This window comes from Sinocyclocheilus rhinocerous, unplaced genomic scaffold (genome assembly GCF_001515625.1).
Source record: "Sinocyclocheilus rhinocerous isolate Xijiao unplaced genomic scaffold, SAMN03320098_v1.1 scaffold5528, whole genome shotgun sequence".
In the NCBI taxonomy this organism is placed as follows: Eukaryota; Metazoa; Chordata; class Actinopteri; order Cypriniformes; family Cyprinidae; genus Sinocyclocheilus; species Sinocyclocheilus rhinocerous.
Genome location: NW_015649566.1, coordinates 156,206 through 171,795, shown reverse-complemented (window position 1 = coordinate 171,795; position 15,590 = coordinate 156,206). Strand labels below are relative to the sequence as shown.

The 15,590-nt window shown below is 36.9% G+C and overlaps 2 protein-coding genes across 4 annotated transcripts in view; one reads left to right on the top strand and one right to left on the bottom strand.

The window, feature by feature from the left end:
* The first annotated feature begins 2,958 nt into the window (after nucleotides 1-2,958).
* On the top strand, nucleotides 2,959-8,414 carry LOC107710646 (G-protein coupled estrogen receptor 1-like). Its single transcript, XM_016515472.1, has 2 exons — nucleotides 2,959-3,038; nucleotides 6,625-8,414. Exon 2 carries the CDS (start codon nucleotides 7,043-7,045, stop codon nucleotides 8,102-8,104), a length of 1,062 nt encoding a protein of 353 aa, XP_016370958.1. The 5' UTR covers nucleotides 2,959-3,038; nucleotides 6,625-7,042; the 3' UTR covers nucleotides 8,105-8,414.
* Nucleotides 8,415-13,045: 4,631 nt separating this feature from the next.
* LOC107710647 (histone H3.3) overlaps nucleotides 13,046-15,590 on the bottom strand; it is a 7,665-nt gene continuing 5,120 nt past the window's right edge. The window contains exons 1-4 of one of the 3 annotated variants that reach the window (XM_016515473.1): nucleotides 14,687-14,763; nucleotides 13,667-13,807; nucleotides 13,403-13,556; nucleotides 13,046-13,285 (exon numbers count right to left, since the gene is read on the bottom strand). In XM_016515473.1, coding sequence (XP_016370959.1) covers nucleotides 13,157-13,285; nucleotides 13,403-13,556; nucleotides 13,667-13,794 — 411 coding nt within the window. In that variant the 5' untranslated portion in view covers nucleotides 13,795-13,807; nucleotides 14,687-14,763 and the 3' untranslated portion in view covers nucleotides 13,046-13,156. Of the gene's footprint in view, nucleotides 13,286-13,402; nucleotides 13,557-13,666; nucleotides 13,808-13,920; nucleotides 13,946-14,686; nucleotides 14,764-15,590 lie in introns of those variants that run through there. The other 2 variants (XM_016515474.1, XM_016515476.1) reach the window with 2 other exon arrangements.

Here is a 15,590-nt window from a genome sequence, read left to right as displayed (position 1 = left end):
TTTTAAGAATTCATTTTAAGTAGTTCATTTTATTTAACTTATTTTAATGACCCCAAATCCAGTATTTAGCTGTTTACCACATTTTGCATGCAACCTGACTGACACAAACCTTACTGATGTTTCAATAAAATTGTGACTCCCAGGAAGTGACATCATTTAGACACTTTGGCAAAAAGACAAGTAAATAATCTCCTTCCATTTTCTCAATTTTTATGCAAATTATAGTGTATTTATTAAACCAAATCATTTAACCGATTACCAAAGGTTTTTAAAAACAAATAAATAAATGACCAAACAAATAAAGATATTAGATAGATAGGTAGATAGACAGACAGACAGACAGACAGATAGATAGATAGATAGATAGATAGACCTAGTTTATGGCTAAACCTTTAACCCTGTTTTTTGTACGTACAATTCACATGTACAAGTGCATTTAGCTGACCTTTTGTGAATAGAGGGGCCTGTTGTCTCATTATCATGGATTTACGTCTTATAAGTTTAATTGTTTGTATAACAATATCTATATATACAATTAATTATTATGTGCCAGTTAACTATCAGTTAATTAGCATTCTAAAAATGACTGTTTAAACTAAAGTGTTTTGATGTTTAGAAGTAGAGCCCAGAAGCCAGTTGTGTTTTAACTTCACAGCTTTACCATGGTGTCATTCATATGCAATCATATTAATTTGCTTATGCATGTTGCATAAGCGGTGCACAGACTTTTATTACTTACACTGTAAAAAATGGTTGTGATTTTAACAGTATTAAACGCAACGTTTAATTTTTCGCAAACGAAATGTTGCGTTTAATAAAGTTTAAGAATTAGCAAGTATTGATTGTGTGCGAGTTTGTTACTTATTTTTGATTCAACTTTTTGTTTGATTTTGTTCCCATGCACCTATCCTCGTTTCAGGTGTGCTGAGTTTACGTTGATTGTGATTTTAACAGTAAGTTTCCATTATATATACGGTGAATAAATGTAATTACATTTAATGTAATTTTACAGTAAAACACAGTTCAAAATACAGTTTTTGGAAGTGAAAAAGAAAAAGTCATTGTATAATTTACAGTGAAAAACCGTAAATTGACACTCCCAGAATTCCCTACATGATACTTCATATTTGATGTTTTTTTGTTGATATAACATGTTTCTTCTTAATCAAACAGATATTAACACTTTAATATGTTGGTTTATTAACATTACATCAGTTAATGAAATACGGTATTTTATTGTGAATTTAAGACTGTAAAACCTCAAATGTTGCTACCATATTTTTTACGGTGAAGTTCTGGCAACCACAGCTGCCGGTATTTTACCGCAAATGTCACAGTTTTTTTTTACAGTGTGGCATTAAGCATTGGGTTTGTTTCACTGGTTTTCTCAGGAAGCACTTAAAAGAGTTACAACATTGAACATGTTCCCTCAAGAATAAATGATTACTTTCATAAAGATAATGCACTCTGACATAATTCAAGGTGATCAAATTTGTTCCTCCTTTGCTTGAGAGCAATACAAAAAAATATTTTCAGTAGTGCTGGCTAACTTCTTTTTCCCCCTCACTTGACATTCAGACCAGTGATGGATTATGGACCAGACCCAAAAGACCAGTTCCCCAGAGGGTTTCTCTAAAACAGAAAGAAATCCAGAAAACAACTACAGATGTTAAATTAAGCCTTAAGTGCGGGCACAGCCATTTGTAAATTTTATTGGTCTGGTTTCCAGTGACATTCACTTCCAGTTATTTTTAGCTGTACAAAACAGCTCGTTTTGCTGCTTGATATTGCAAACTGCTGTGCCTTATCATATTATTTTAATGTATAATCTTAATTATGAACATACTGGTTTGTAGTGCAAACAGTTTTACCGTTTACTGCACTTTGTTATTCTTGTTATTTCCCTACAGCAGCTAATGAATCGGAAGTCTCACAGAAAACGGCTTACATCCGTGGATTGTTCTATATCTGTTGACTTTCGAGTCTGAATTGTTCTTTCTGTGATAACAAAGAGGATTCATTACAGCCAGCCTGACGGGGATTCATTACAGACAGCCTCACCGAACCATTGACTGTAGGTTGTTCTACACAAACCTCTTTGAAGACGTAGTTGACGGCACATAAAAGAGCCTTCAAGCTTTCTGTAAACCCATCTTGACACAGAGAGGCTGATAAGGTGAACAGAATCCATCCCTGTTCAGAAAATCGAATCACAAGCATAATAGTTTGTGACTCAGTAATCTCACGGCCGACAAAAGCTTTGCTTCCACTCATTCTCCAAACAAAGGGTCATTTCAGTTCTCCATCTAACATTGTACAGCACCACTAAATGATTAACTTCTCACGTACAATCTTATTATGAAAAGTTTCCATTCTCTCAGAGATGTTGTAACATAAATGACACCGTTGTAAAACCATCTCTTAATTTTTTTTTTTTCTTAAAAAAAGTTTTATAGAAGTTAGTGACATTTATTTGCATCTCACTCTTATACAAGCACTTTACATCATCTTTAATAGTTCAAACCTGACCAAGTGTTTTAAATACACTCGATTATTCATCATCAGAGCCGTTGCATCAGGGACGTCTCATCCCAGGTCTGGAGCATTTAAAAGAACCTGCCCTTGTGAAGTCTTCGTCATTCTTTGAACAACAATGAGCACTAGTGTCATGCATGTCTCTGCAGTTGAAACAGAGATGAAATGAGTCGCGACAGCGGTCAAATGTCCTGTGCTAAGTAACTGCCATTGGTGGGTCTCCTGCTATTGATGCTGTCCACATGTGTGTGGTCGTGCTGAGGAAAGTCAGAGCTGAGAGGAGAGAGAGAAGAGAAGAGAAGGAGGAGGTAGAGGGGTGGCTAGTGAACTAGTGGCCACAAAGGAGGGAAGCTGTAGTTACATTCTTCTCTGGACCTTCTCCCTGACAGCAGCGAGTTGTCTTATAACAATAGGTGGCGCAGACAGTGGATCTTGTCCCGGTAAAGGAATTACAAATCTGTGGCAACTCTACACTGACTGCATCACAAGCCCTCTTAAATAAAGTGAGTGACTTTTGACTCTATTATTTTCTATTCATGGATTTTATTAATTAATAATACTTTTGAGAGAAGTAAATGAGGCGCATAATAGCTTAGTTACTAGACATTAAGTTTATTTGTGGGACAAACCCAGTTGAAAAGTCCACAACGGCTAGAAAACTGTGTGTGTGTGTGTTTTCTTCAATGCTGGTGTGCTGGTGTTTCCACCAGGCTTCTTGATACTCATGTTTTGTCGCTATAGACTTACATTCTTTATATTCAGGTACCTGAGAGCCCAATGCTATATGTGACCCTGGACCACAAAACCAGTCTTAAGTCGCTGGGGTATATTTGTAGCAATAGCCAACAATACATTGTATGGGTCAAAATTATCGATTTTGCTTTTATGCCAAAAATCTTTAGGATATTAAGTAAAGATCGTGTTCCATGAAGATATTTTGTAAATTTCCTACCATAATTATATAAGAAATGTATTATCATTAGTAATATGCATTTCTAAGGACTTCATTTGGACAACTTTAAAGGCGATTTTCCAGATAATCAAATAGCTGTATCTCAGCCCAATATTGTCCTATCATAACAAACCATACATCAATGGAAAGCTTATTATATAAATCTCAATTTCCAAAAATGGACCCTTATGACTGGTTTTGTGGTCCAGGGTCACATATGGGGAAAACTTATAACAGTAACTTTGAATTGAACCTTTTAACCCTCATCAAAGTAGTCATGAATGTACTACTAATGTGTGTCAGGATTATTATTGTTAACTAAAACTTAGAATTAAGTTAGAATTTAAAAAAAAGGATAAAATATACTTATTATATGAGAAATATAAACTTAAAAATGTAAATGAAAATGAGAAATATTGCCTTTAAAATATGTTGAAGTTGAATTACTAAAATGTATCAAACTGAAATAAAATAAAGCTAAATATAAATATTAAAAAATTATGAAAATGAGAAAAGCACATAAAATTGCTCAATCTAAAGTAAAATGAAAACTGAAAATATAAAAATAAAAGCTCATTCAAAATATTAACAAATACTATAAACAACATAAATAATACTAACATAACACTGCTGTGTGCATAACTGTCATGACGTATCATGTGAAAATGAATTGTATTTGTTTTATATCTGGTTTCTGTCAGTCCCCAAATGTAAGTAACATGTTTTTTGGTTTATATATTATTATTATTTTTACTTCAAATATTTTATCAATAATTTCTCATAAAATTTGGTAATGAAAGTCATGAAATATCAACTTGATACTCGAATGTCAAGTATAGTGTGAGCTATTGAAATGGCCATGCAGTCTCTCATAACCCAAACAGAATATGACAGTTAACTCTCTTAACCAAGACTATTTTGGTCAACCAGCTTCACTAGAAAGACAATGCTAGTCGACCAGCTTCACCTGTTTAGTTTTGTATTAGAATAGCATGACTATGCTGGTGCACCTGCTAGACCAGCACCATGAACCAGAATAAAGCAGCCTGGAACATCATGCAAATTCATGCTAGTGTAAGACGGTCTTTTCAACAGGTGCACTAATTTCACAGATGCACTGCAGAGATTTCAAATAGATGAACACTTGATAAAGAAGTCATTCTCCTGGTTGAGACACATCATAATGTGCAGTCTCTCTCTCTCTCTCTCACACACACACACACACACACATTTTCCAAATGAGCCTTTCAATTATCTGGGTGCTTGTGTGCTTGTCTTCTGTTGATGTGACTACTCCATCACTAATAAATTGACAAATTGCTCGTGTCGTTTTGCATCTGTGAGTAAGGAGATGTAATTTTAGGCAATAACAAATCTTCCTTTATCTATTATGCAGTGATGACATCTGAATGGGTCTGCAGCTGAGAATGAATTACAACTACAGGATCAGACTAAGACTCTCACAGTTCTGTTTGTTATGGTATTTCTAAAATGAAAGCAAGCCTTACATAATGTTGTAGTTTATATTGGTTTAGTTTAATGGGCACTTAATATGCCATACAAATATTGTGTTCATACAGTATATATATAGAATAAAATTATTAACAGAAACATTAAAGTGACATATTTTTCTAAATATATTTTTTCCTACATTTTAATTGAGAGATAAGTATTGTAAACTGTCAATCAAAGTGAAGATTGCATTTGATTGCACTGTGCATGGGTTGTCAAAACCAGTGTTTCCCAACCTTTTTTTAGTCGCGGCACCTTTTGGCACCCCTGCTCTCAACAGACGGCACCCCAGGGTGCCGCGGCACCCTGGTTGGGAAACACTGGTCAAAACCATTTACAGTGTCCAAATATCCAAACCTTTATGCTCATAATAAGCCATCTGCAAAAGACTGAAACTAAGTGGTCTAATTTTGGAAACCTGGCTGCACTTCTTAGACTAGACAGTTTCACTGGGAATTTATTATTTTAAAGGTTAAAGTATTTCGAGTCCAGACAGCTCACATAGACCTCATTAAAATCACTGAGTTTCTTTCTTGTTACAAAATTGATGTAGTCTTCGTGGTGATTAAAATTATGCACACTTAATTTGGCTCTGGTGAATTATATCTGAGAAAGGCATAGTTCATCTATGTAGGAAGTAAAAAGTCAGATATGCCCTGATTGCTCACTGAAGGTCAATCTTTTCTGCCATGCCTAATTTTAGTACTCACTAAGATAATTCTTGCATTTGTTTACCAAATTAATTCGGATTAATACAGATCCTGTATCTAAATACCTACATTATATATCCTTTCCAAATATATGGTAATTATTGCATAATGAGTGTTTTAATTAGCATGGAAGATTAGCATTAGATTTTATTCATTACACATCATTATTCATGATACCCTGGCATATTAATCTGAAATTACTATTATAATGAGATTCTATTTTCTTTTGACACTCATTAACTCTATGTCAGTGGAAAATCATTACAGTTCACTACCTTGGACAGTCTTTCTCTCCAAAATCACAATACATGCGCGTAGTAAAAATCAGTTATGAATGAAGAGTTATCTAGTGCAGTTAGCCTATGTTCCAGTGGGGAAAATCAAATATTGTATCTATCACTATGAAGCAGTTGTACAGCCTGCCGTTTTACTCTTTAATAGTTGTGAGTTTAGCACATGTGTCTGCCAGCTCAGGGTGCTTCAATGCATCTGTTTAAGACATTGCTTTGCATTTTAATAAGCTTGTAGACACTCAAGCCTTAAGGTGAATCAATTAAAAACTGTTATGAGGGCTGCAAAAGCAGATATTTAACATAATACTTACATTAAAGGGATAGTTCACCTAAAAATTTTAAAATTACGCACCCTCATGTAATTCCAAACCTGTCTGATTTCATTCTGATATTTAGACAAATGTTTTAGTGTTTTTTTGTCCATTTAGCGAAAGTGTGTTGGGTCCGTTTTCTGTTTTGGACTCTGACTTTCATTACATGGACAATAACATATATCTAGTCATAAAGGTTTGGAATGACATAAGGGTGAATAAATGATGACAAAATGACATTTTTGGGTGATGCCAAAAAAATGTTTTGTTCTTCAGATATTATTTTCCTCATTTCTCTCTCGCTTGATCAGGTGTCACAGTGGTGGTGTCATTGGTGCACTAAAAAAATCATGCTCATGGACTGGAGGAGACCAAACTGCACTAGATTGAACACGTGTGAAGAGCAAAGTGTGCAAAAGAAAAAAAGGAAGCACAATCCCTAAGGAGGGACTCTTGGTGTTGGTGCCATGGATCACACAAGCCCAGGCAGCCTCCATAGCTGAGAGACTGCCCTGAAAATGGAGGTCTTCTACCCTGGCTGCATCTCCAGAGGCGAATCTGTCTGGGTGGAATCTATCAAACCTTGAGCGTCTGCTTGTAAACAACAGGGTGCCGTCAAAATGCGAATGGAGGCTCAATGAAGGATGCTCTCTACAAGGCGAACTGGGCGCTGACACAAATGAAGTATGTAGCATCATTCACAGCATCTAAAACAGAGACTCGGCCAGTATGGAAGAGCAGACTACCACTGTGATTCAGATTTACATAAATGACACTGAGCAGTTCAATGCTTCGTATGACTTCAACCTAACCGATGTGAAAGAGAGCATAGACACCTATGAGTTTTACGTCATCGGCCTGTTTCTCTCCTGCCTGTACACCATATTGCTGTTCCCCATTGGCTTCATTGGGAACATCCTCATTTTGGTGGTCAACCTCAACCACAGGGACAAGATGACCATCCCTGATCTGTACTTCGTCAACCTGGCCGTGGCGGACCTTATTCTGGTGGCGGACTCGCTCATCGAGGTCTTCAATCTCAATGAGAAGTACTACGACTACGCCGTCCTCTGTACCTTCATGTCGCTGTTCCTCCAGGTGAACATGTACAGCAGCATCTTCTTCCTGACATGGATGAGTTTCGACCGATACATTGCTCTCGCTAACTCTATGAGCAGCAGTCCACTGCGAACCATGCAGCATGCCAAACTCAGCTGCAGCCTCATCTGGATGGCCTCCATCCTGGCGACTCTGCTTCCTTTCACCATTGTGCAGACACAACACACCGGCGAGGTGCACTTCTGCTTCGCCAATGTCTTTGAGATCCAGTGGCTCGAGGTGACGATCGGATTTCTGGTGCCCTTCTCCATCATCGGCCTGTGCTACTCCCTGATCGTCCGCATCCTCATGCGGGCCCAGAAGCACAGGGGACTGTGGCCGCGCCGACAGAAGGCCCTGCGCATGATTGTGGTGGTGGTGCTGGTGTTCTTTATTTGCTGGCTGCCTGAGAATGTTTTCATTAGCATCCAGCTGCTCCAAGGCACGGCAGACCCGTCGAAACGCAGCGACACCACACTGTGGCACGACTACCCATTGACTGGACACATCGTCAACCTGGCTGCGTTCTCCAACAGCTGCCTGAACCCAATCATTTACAGCTTCCTCGGGGAGACTTTCAGGGACAAGCTGCGGCTTTTCATCAAGAGGAAGGCCAGCTGGTCTGTGGTCTACCGCTTCTGTAATCACACCCTGGATTTGCACATCCCTGTCAGGAGCGAGTCCGAAGTGTAGCGCAGGTGTGGCGACCTGCAGTTCCTGAAGTTGTCATCTGCCTTGCCTCGCTTTCCAGAACTTGATCATGAATTGACAGAGAGATCTTTGGGTTAGCTTGACGTCGTGAAGACTGCCTAATTCTTAAAGTCGGCTGAGCAAAACAAGGATTATTCAGGGTGAATCACCTGCTGATGAAGGGGATTATAAAACACAGATGCAGAGCTTGGTTTAAGCCTACCTTTTACAAATAATAGAAATAATAGGACAGCATGTCACAATGAAGACTTTTATAGGATGATATTCTCGGAGTCCATTTTAAGGGAACAAATAAAGTCATGGAAGCACCTGCAACCCATTTTCCATCTGAGTTATTGTTACATATATTCTCCTTTCCATATATTAATGCTATTGACACTGACACAATCGACAGCTTAGTCTGTTCTGCTGCTTCAAGACTGAATAAATGCATATTTTGTAGGATTTTCCATTCAGGACATCTTCACTGGGGGATGCTAAAAACGTGAGAATCTTTCGAAATTTTCAAGAGTGTAAGATTTTAGGGTTTCCATAAACAGTGGTAAACAGTACAAATGTCTGAAAAGGTAAAGTTCATCTCTCTAGGTTTACACAAATACATCATTAGGGAAACATTAAAGTAAATTCAGTTCAATGCAAGCATATTTGGTGGATTACAGCTCATTTGGACAAGTGTTAGCGACACTAAACCCAGCTGTTGGCTCCTGTTTCCAGCATATAATCGATGTAACAGATTATTCATGACTTCGGAAATGCGATGTCCAGCACTGCGGTTTACTTGATCCAGAGTTATTTGTTGCATTCCCATTCCGCTCATTTTCTCATGAGTGCACTCTATCAGCAAAAACAAGGAGAGATTGCAGTAGATTGCTTTGTACTGTATAGGAAGTAAGTAATTCCAATAAGGTCGAATTAATTTAGAAACAAAGTGTCCACTGTCAAGACTGTATGGATATTAATATGGATACACAATAAGACTTGAAATGATTGTTGCACTGTCCAAAATGTGTCGGGATGATTTAAATATCATTTAAATGTACGCTATTTTCATATCGAGATATTACAAATGATTACGAAATGATAACAAAAGCGTCTTGATAACAGGAAGCTGATATTCTCCCCTAGAGAGAGCCCTCTCGTGCCCAGGGCTAAAACAATATATGACTCAAATTATTCATAAACACAGTGGCAGTCTGAGGGCTTGTTCCCAAGTAAAACTGAACAAAGATAAACAAACACAAAGAAAATGAGGAGTTAAAAATAATAATAATCTCAAAGTTGGTCTCTTGGGATTTTTTTCTTGTTGAGCAGTACACCACACAAAATGATCAATATAATGGTATAATGCATTTGAGCCTGAAAAAGCAGAATGAATAAATAAATAGCCCAATTTTCACAATAAAGTATAAAATGGTTGTCAATTTTGTAATAAGACCACTAGGTTTGCACTGTCAGTTTGAAGAAAGCTGTCTGCTACACTAGAATGTAAATAGAAAGGTGAGGGGATATTGGTGCATAATTGATTTATGCCCTTCTTAGATGGAAAACAAGATTGTAGTATAGTATAATTAAATATTGGTTTAGTTTACTCCACAGGTAAATCACTTATTGTTTGTTATCTATGGCAAATGGCACAGGAAATTGATTGGCCTGCACAAACAGCTAATGCAGACTGTGATTTAATATAGGGCACCTTTTAGTCACATTTTTATCATATTATGAAAAAGTAGACATCTTTAATAATAATCAGACATATTTCAGCCAATAAAAGTACATACTGTATATGTTCCTGCTGGATAAGTCTACTGTCTACAGACAAGCTGCTGTAAGTGATGATTATTATTATTAGTAGTAGTAGTAGTATTACTGTATTACAGCAATGAGAATGTAATTAGAATCAGGAGTCTATTGTGAATTATAAAACACACAAAAATGTAAAAAGTCTAGATTTGTGTGGAAAAACTGTCATGTAAATAATGTCACAATCCAAGTCAAAGTCTTAACGGACCTAAAAAGGCTTAGTTTATTTACATAAAAAATTTTCTTTTTGAATTTGGGGTGAGATGTGTGACCTTGAAATGTTTTTTTGTGAGATTTAGACATCGCTTCTCAATGTGTCCTGCCCCGGTTCTGCTCACAGACCTTTTTGAGTCAATCACCTGAGCCATAAACTCACTCTGGAGCAGTGTTGTAACTAAAACTAAAACCAAAACCATTTTTGTTCATAGAAATAAAACTGGAATCAATTTCATATAAATATTATTTTAATTTTAACAAAAAAAAAAACAACAACTTAAAAAACAAACAAACAAACTAAATAAGCATAAGCAGAAATAGTCAAATAACTAAAACTGAGCAAAAACACTTAAATATGACTAAAACTTAAATTACATTTGGAAATATCAAAATTTAAATAAAAGTAATAAATACTGTAATGGCATATAAATAACAAACACTGCTCTGATATGAAAACACTGAGATCAATGGAGAAAATGCTTGTTGATCTGAAACCCATTTGTTGGTTTTTGACATACTCTTGACAAAATGTATTTCACAGCATGTATCAGTTATAATAATGCAACTGTTGTTGATAATCACAAGCATATGTCAGTATGGAGTGCTGGGTGCTGATACAGAAAGTTTGTTTAATATAGACCAGCGCAACAGAACATGCAGCTCTGGCATAGTCTGCAAGAAGAAAAAAATTAAAATAAGACACAGCCTGGCAAAACCAAGAAATGTTTTTCCAGCTGTAACAGCCCAGCCTGGGAAAAACATGTAAGCATTGTTTGAATAACTTTTAATGAATTTGTATGGACATCACCAGGAACATTAACATATTTACTCAGTTACATATTATAAAAACCAACCCACACATAAAGAGAGAAACAAAAGGGTGACTTGCAGGAAACTTGTGTCTCAGACAGACCTATAGGGCGTGGGTAAGGTTGTGTGCCTCTAAAAGAGATTTGAGAATCCATGATGAGAACAGCCTTAGGATGTGAGCATCACAGATACAGACAAGTGAAATAATGACAGACAACTGAGCTGAAATCCAGACCCCCACAATCCATCCCCTGGGAAAGAGTCAGTGAGACATGTTAATTTCGTATCTGTATAAATACAAATAAATAGACACGGGAGGACCTTGAGAAAGACAAAGAGCAAGAGGTGAGGGAGAGACTGTGAGAAGAGTGTGTGTCTGCAGCTGGGACTGGAGCAGGGCTCAGGGTCTGACGTCATTGCGTCCTAGCGCATATGTTTGTCCCAGTTGTCTATGAGATTTCTCTTTTGATGCGGTTGAATTAATCTATTTATCAGAACTCATGCTGTCTTACAGTTTCCAGTGTTTACATGCTTCCTGTCTGTACTCACACACATAAACAAACGATACAAACCTCAAATATACTTCGAAATAGATTGGAGCACAAAAGTAGAATGTCCAAATAATTAATATTTTACAACAACAAAGAAATGCCATAGAAATATTGTGGTTTGGAGTAGAATGATAAGCTGAAAGCTTACAAAACACCACAAGACTTCCAGCATCCTTTTGTCAAAGGTAATTAAAGTAGTGGGAATGAATGCATACGCTTAGGGAATATGAGTTTGAATAAAAGATCTGATCCACAATTACATTTACATATTAAAAATTTCTCTTGGAAGAAAAAAAAAAAAAAAAAAAAAAAAAAAAAAAGAACAGGCAAATTAGGTAACATCAAGAGGGTCAAATAGAGCTTTGCATAGGAGTGTTTCAATCTAATAAGAGTGTAGCTCTTCTGAATGTATAATGGCTCAAAATAAATACATCGACCAAGCATGGGACATGGACCAAACCACATTTAGATATTTAAAAAAAAAACAGTAATAAAAATAAAGAGTGCACTCACCACTGGCCACAAGAGGGCGCCAGAGCGCATAAATGATGATACAAGTAAATATACAGTCGACGGCATCTGAGAGATCAATGATGAGAAAAGTATTGTCGACTCGGGTAACATTAAGCAGCTTCCTTAAATGCTAAATGTGTGCTGACCCCAAAGAAATGTGTAAAGTCAGTCAGTTCCGAATAAAACTAGCATACTGAATACTGCACATTATAGCCTACTTACACTGAAAATGCTTTGATTAGCATGCTACATCGTTGTCACAACATTGCAGGTTTAATTTGGCGAGCAACGTCGTTGTTGCGTTTTTGCCCAATAATCGAGAAGGGTACCATTGCAATAACCTCATGTTACATATAAATGTAATTTGCTAGTGCTATCAAATAAGGTGTATTCAGCATATAATGTATATAGTGTGAGAGTAATATGGTAGCACGCCACATCTAACAGAAAAATACACCAAGATGTAATTTGATGATTGTGGTTATAAATTGTGCCAAAATGATACGATTCTGCCCTCTTGTGGTGAAAAGAGGAGTCTGCTACAAATCAAGTCGCTTTCCAGGAGTCTGACACTAGTTCAACAAACTAATGAACATAGAAAAAAAGATAATATTGGTTCAGTGACATTGGTCATAATAGACTTATGTAACGGTCATTTTAGTATCCTGCAAGACTCACAATTAAAAACCTGAGCACATTCAAGTAACAGAATCAGCACACCGTTTTGAGGTAGAGTAATTTTATTTACAACCCAATGATCAATGTAAATTAAGATAAGTGATAAATACATTAAAGCATGCAACTAAAGCCGCTTCACAATGAGCTCTACAATGGTTCATCTAGACACTCACTTTAAAAACCTGAGTCTGTAAGGAATGATTTACAAAATTACTCCAATGTACAAATCCATTGCTTTTACTTTGAGTGTTTCTCATTAAAAGTTAAAAGAAAAAAGGCAAGAAAAAAAATGAAATGAAAATTAGGCCCTCTCTCCTCTGATTCGCCTCGCAAGCTGGATATCCTTGGGCTGAGTCTGTAAGGAATGCTTTACAAAATGACTCCAATGTACAAATCCATTGCTTTTACTTCGAGTGTTTCTCATTAAAAGTTCAAATAAAAAAAAAAGGAAAAAATAAAATAAAAATTAGGCCCTCTCTCCTCTGATTCGCCTTGCAAGCTGGATATCCTTGGGCATGATTGTGACTCTCTTGGCATGAATGGCGCACAAGTTGGTGTCCTCAAACAGACCAACAAGGTAGGCCTCACTTGCTTCCTGTTAACAAAAAAAAAAAAAGACAAGTTAACGTTAGAGCTTGCAGAAACTTTAAAACATTGTGTCACATTGCGATTCAGTCATGGAATAATTTTAAACACAACAATCGCTACACACCTGAAGTGCACCAATGGCTGCACTCTGGAACCTCAGATCAGTTTTGAAGTCCTGCGCAATCTCTCTAACCAGACGCTGAAACGGCAACTTGCGGATGAGCAACTCCGTTGACTTCTGATAACGACGAATCTCTCTCAGAGCAACAGTTCCAGGCCTAAAGTGGGGAAGAAAAAAAACAAAGAAAACAAAACGTGTGATTATTTACCCGTGATAACCAACTTTACCATGTATGTGCATCTCATTACAGCAGCATCTCAGACGCACCTGTATCTGTGGGGCTTCTTGACGCCACCAGTAGAGGGCGCGCTCTTCCTAGCGGCTTTGGTCGCCAGCTGTTTTCTTGGCGCCTTTCCTCCAGTTGATTTACGCGCGGTCTGCTTGGTACGAGCCATTGTTTCTCAGTCTCTGGAATTAAAAACAAAAACACTTAAATAGGGATTTTTTCCTCCATTTTAAAATTAAACTCAAACGGTGACTTAAAATGGCGGTATCATCCGGGTCTTGCGCTTTGCTTTTACCACTTCCGCTCCAGAGCCGCAGATGCTTAAAAGGACATAAAATCTGACTTCACACGGATGTACAACGTTAAGAGCCTACAATACATTTTAAACTATATAAAGCAGCTAAATTTCACGCACAACTGGTCTTGGAGAATCAAACGAGCACCGCATACGTATATCTGCATCAGATAGAAACGCTTCTTATTCGGTGACTCCGGCATCAGCCTTCATCTGCAGCAGATACGGTTCCCCCTCAAATGCTGCAGATTAAACCTCGTCCCACCACGAAACTCACCCTCAACCAGAAATATGGCAGTTGCATAATTCAGAAACAGCGGGAAAATGTGCAGGGGCGCAAGGGAAAGTTATTTGAACGCAGCATCGTAACCGGCAACTCGACCTCTTCAAGAACAAGCTCAACAAACCTTTGTCCAAAATGGCGGGCAAAAACGTAACGTTACATTGACAAACAAGCAGAGAATTATCAGATGCCACATATTGCTTCAAAGCCCGCCAAAAAGCCACACATTTAACGTGTCTAAAACGCCACGTGATGTTTAAATGAACTTTGTTCAAGACCAAGAGTGTTTGAAACACTAATCCAAGCTAACAAATTAGCCAGCAAATGATTCATCAGTAATTTATGCGGGAGAAAGCGAAAATCCGATCAACTCTGCAACGTTAACTGACGAATTGTTTTCTTTTAAGTTAGCTCTAGACAAACTACTATTATTAATGTCTAATGCCAACATATCTACAAAATAATTAAAATAATTTGACTTACTCAAACCTCCTAGAAGCACAATCTCTCCCACGCAGTATCTCGTATTTGAAAATATGAGGGTCGGGCTTCTATTTATATATTTCTATGGCTCGTCACTTAGACACGCCCACAAGCTACGTTTTCGTATCTCATTGGTTTAACACAACACAAGCTCCTCCTCTACGCTGTTTCGCTTTATTTACCTTTTATAATAGGACACACTCTAATTTTTGGATATTTCTTTTGTCTTGCAACTGAAAATGTAATATTTTATGTTGATTTTAAACATCAACATATAACTTAGAATACATAAAAATTATTTGCAATAGATAAAACGGATGATGGAGAAATATATACTTGAAGTACACTTTAAATGTTGGCTTCAATCTCACTTAATTTGTTTGCGTATTGTTTTGCCTACATTTAGAAACTTGTTTACGTACTTTTTTCACATAACTTAAAAGCCATACACTGCCGTTCAAAAGTTTGGGATCAGTAAGATTTGTAATGTTTTTTAAAGAAGTCTCTTCTGCTCATCAAGGCTGCATTTATTTGATCAGAAATACAGAAAAAACAGTAATATTGTGAAATATTATTGCATTTTAAAATAATGGTTTTCTATTTGAATATACTTTAAAATATAATTTATTCCTGTGATATGTGACCCTGCCTGTGAAAACCCAGCGAAAGTCATTTTTTGTTATTTACTGTTTTCTACATAAAATCATCCTTCATAAAGATGTAGAACATTCTGTGAAAAATATAACCTTTATATATTTAATATTGACTGAGTAAGGCCATGTCAAAGATTTAAATCATAGTGAAATGAATGGTTGAAATCAAACTTTGATGCTTGTTATCTCATAATTAGATTTTGAGACTTTAGCCTGGATTTCACAGACAGGGTCTCACACACACACACACA

Coding starts and splice junctions, on each gene's coding strand:
- LOC107710646 (XM_016515472.1), top strand. CDS start 7,043: ATGGAAGAGCAGACTACCACTGTGATTCAGATTTACATAAATGACACT.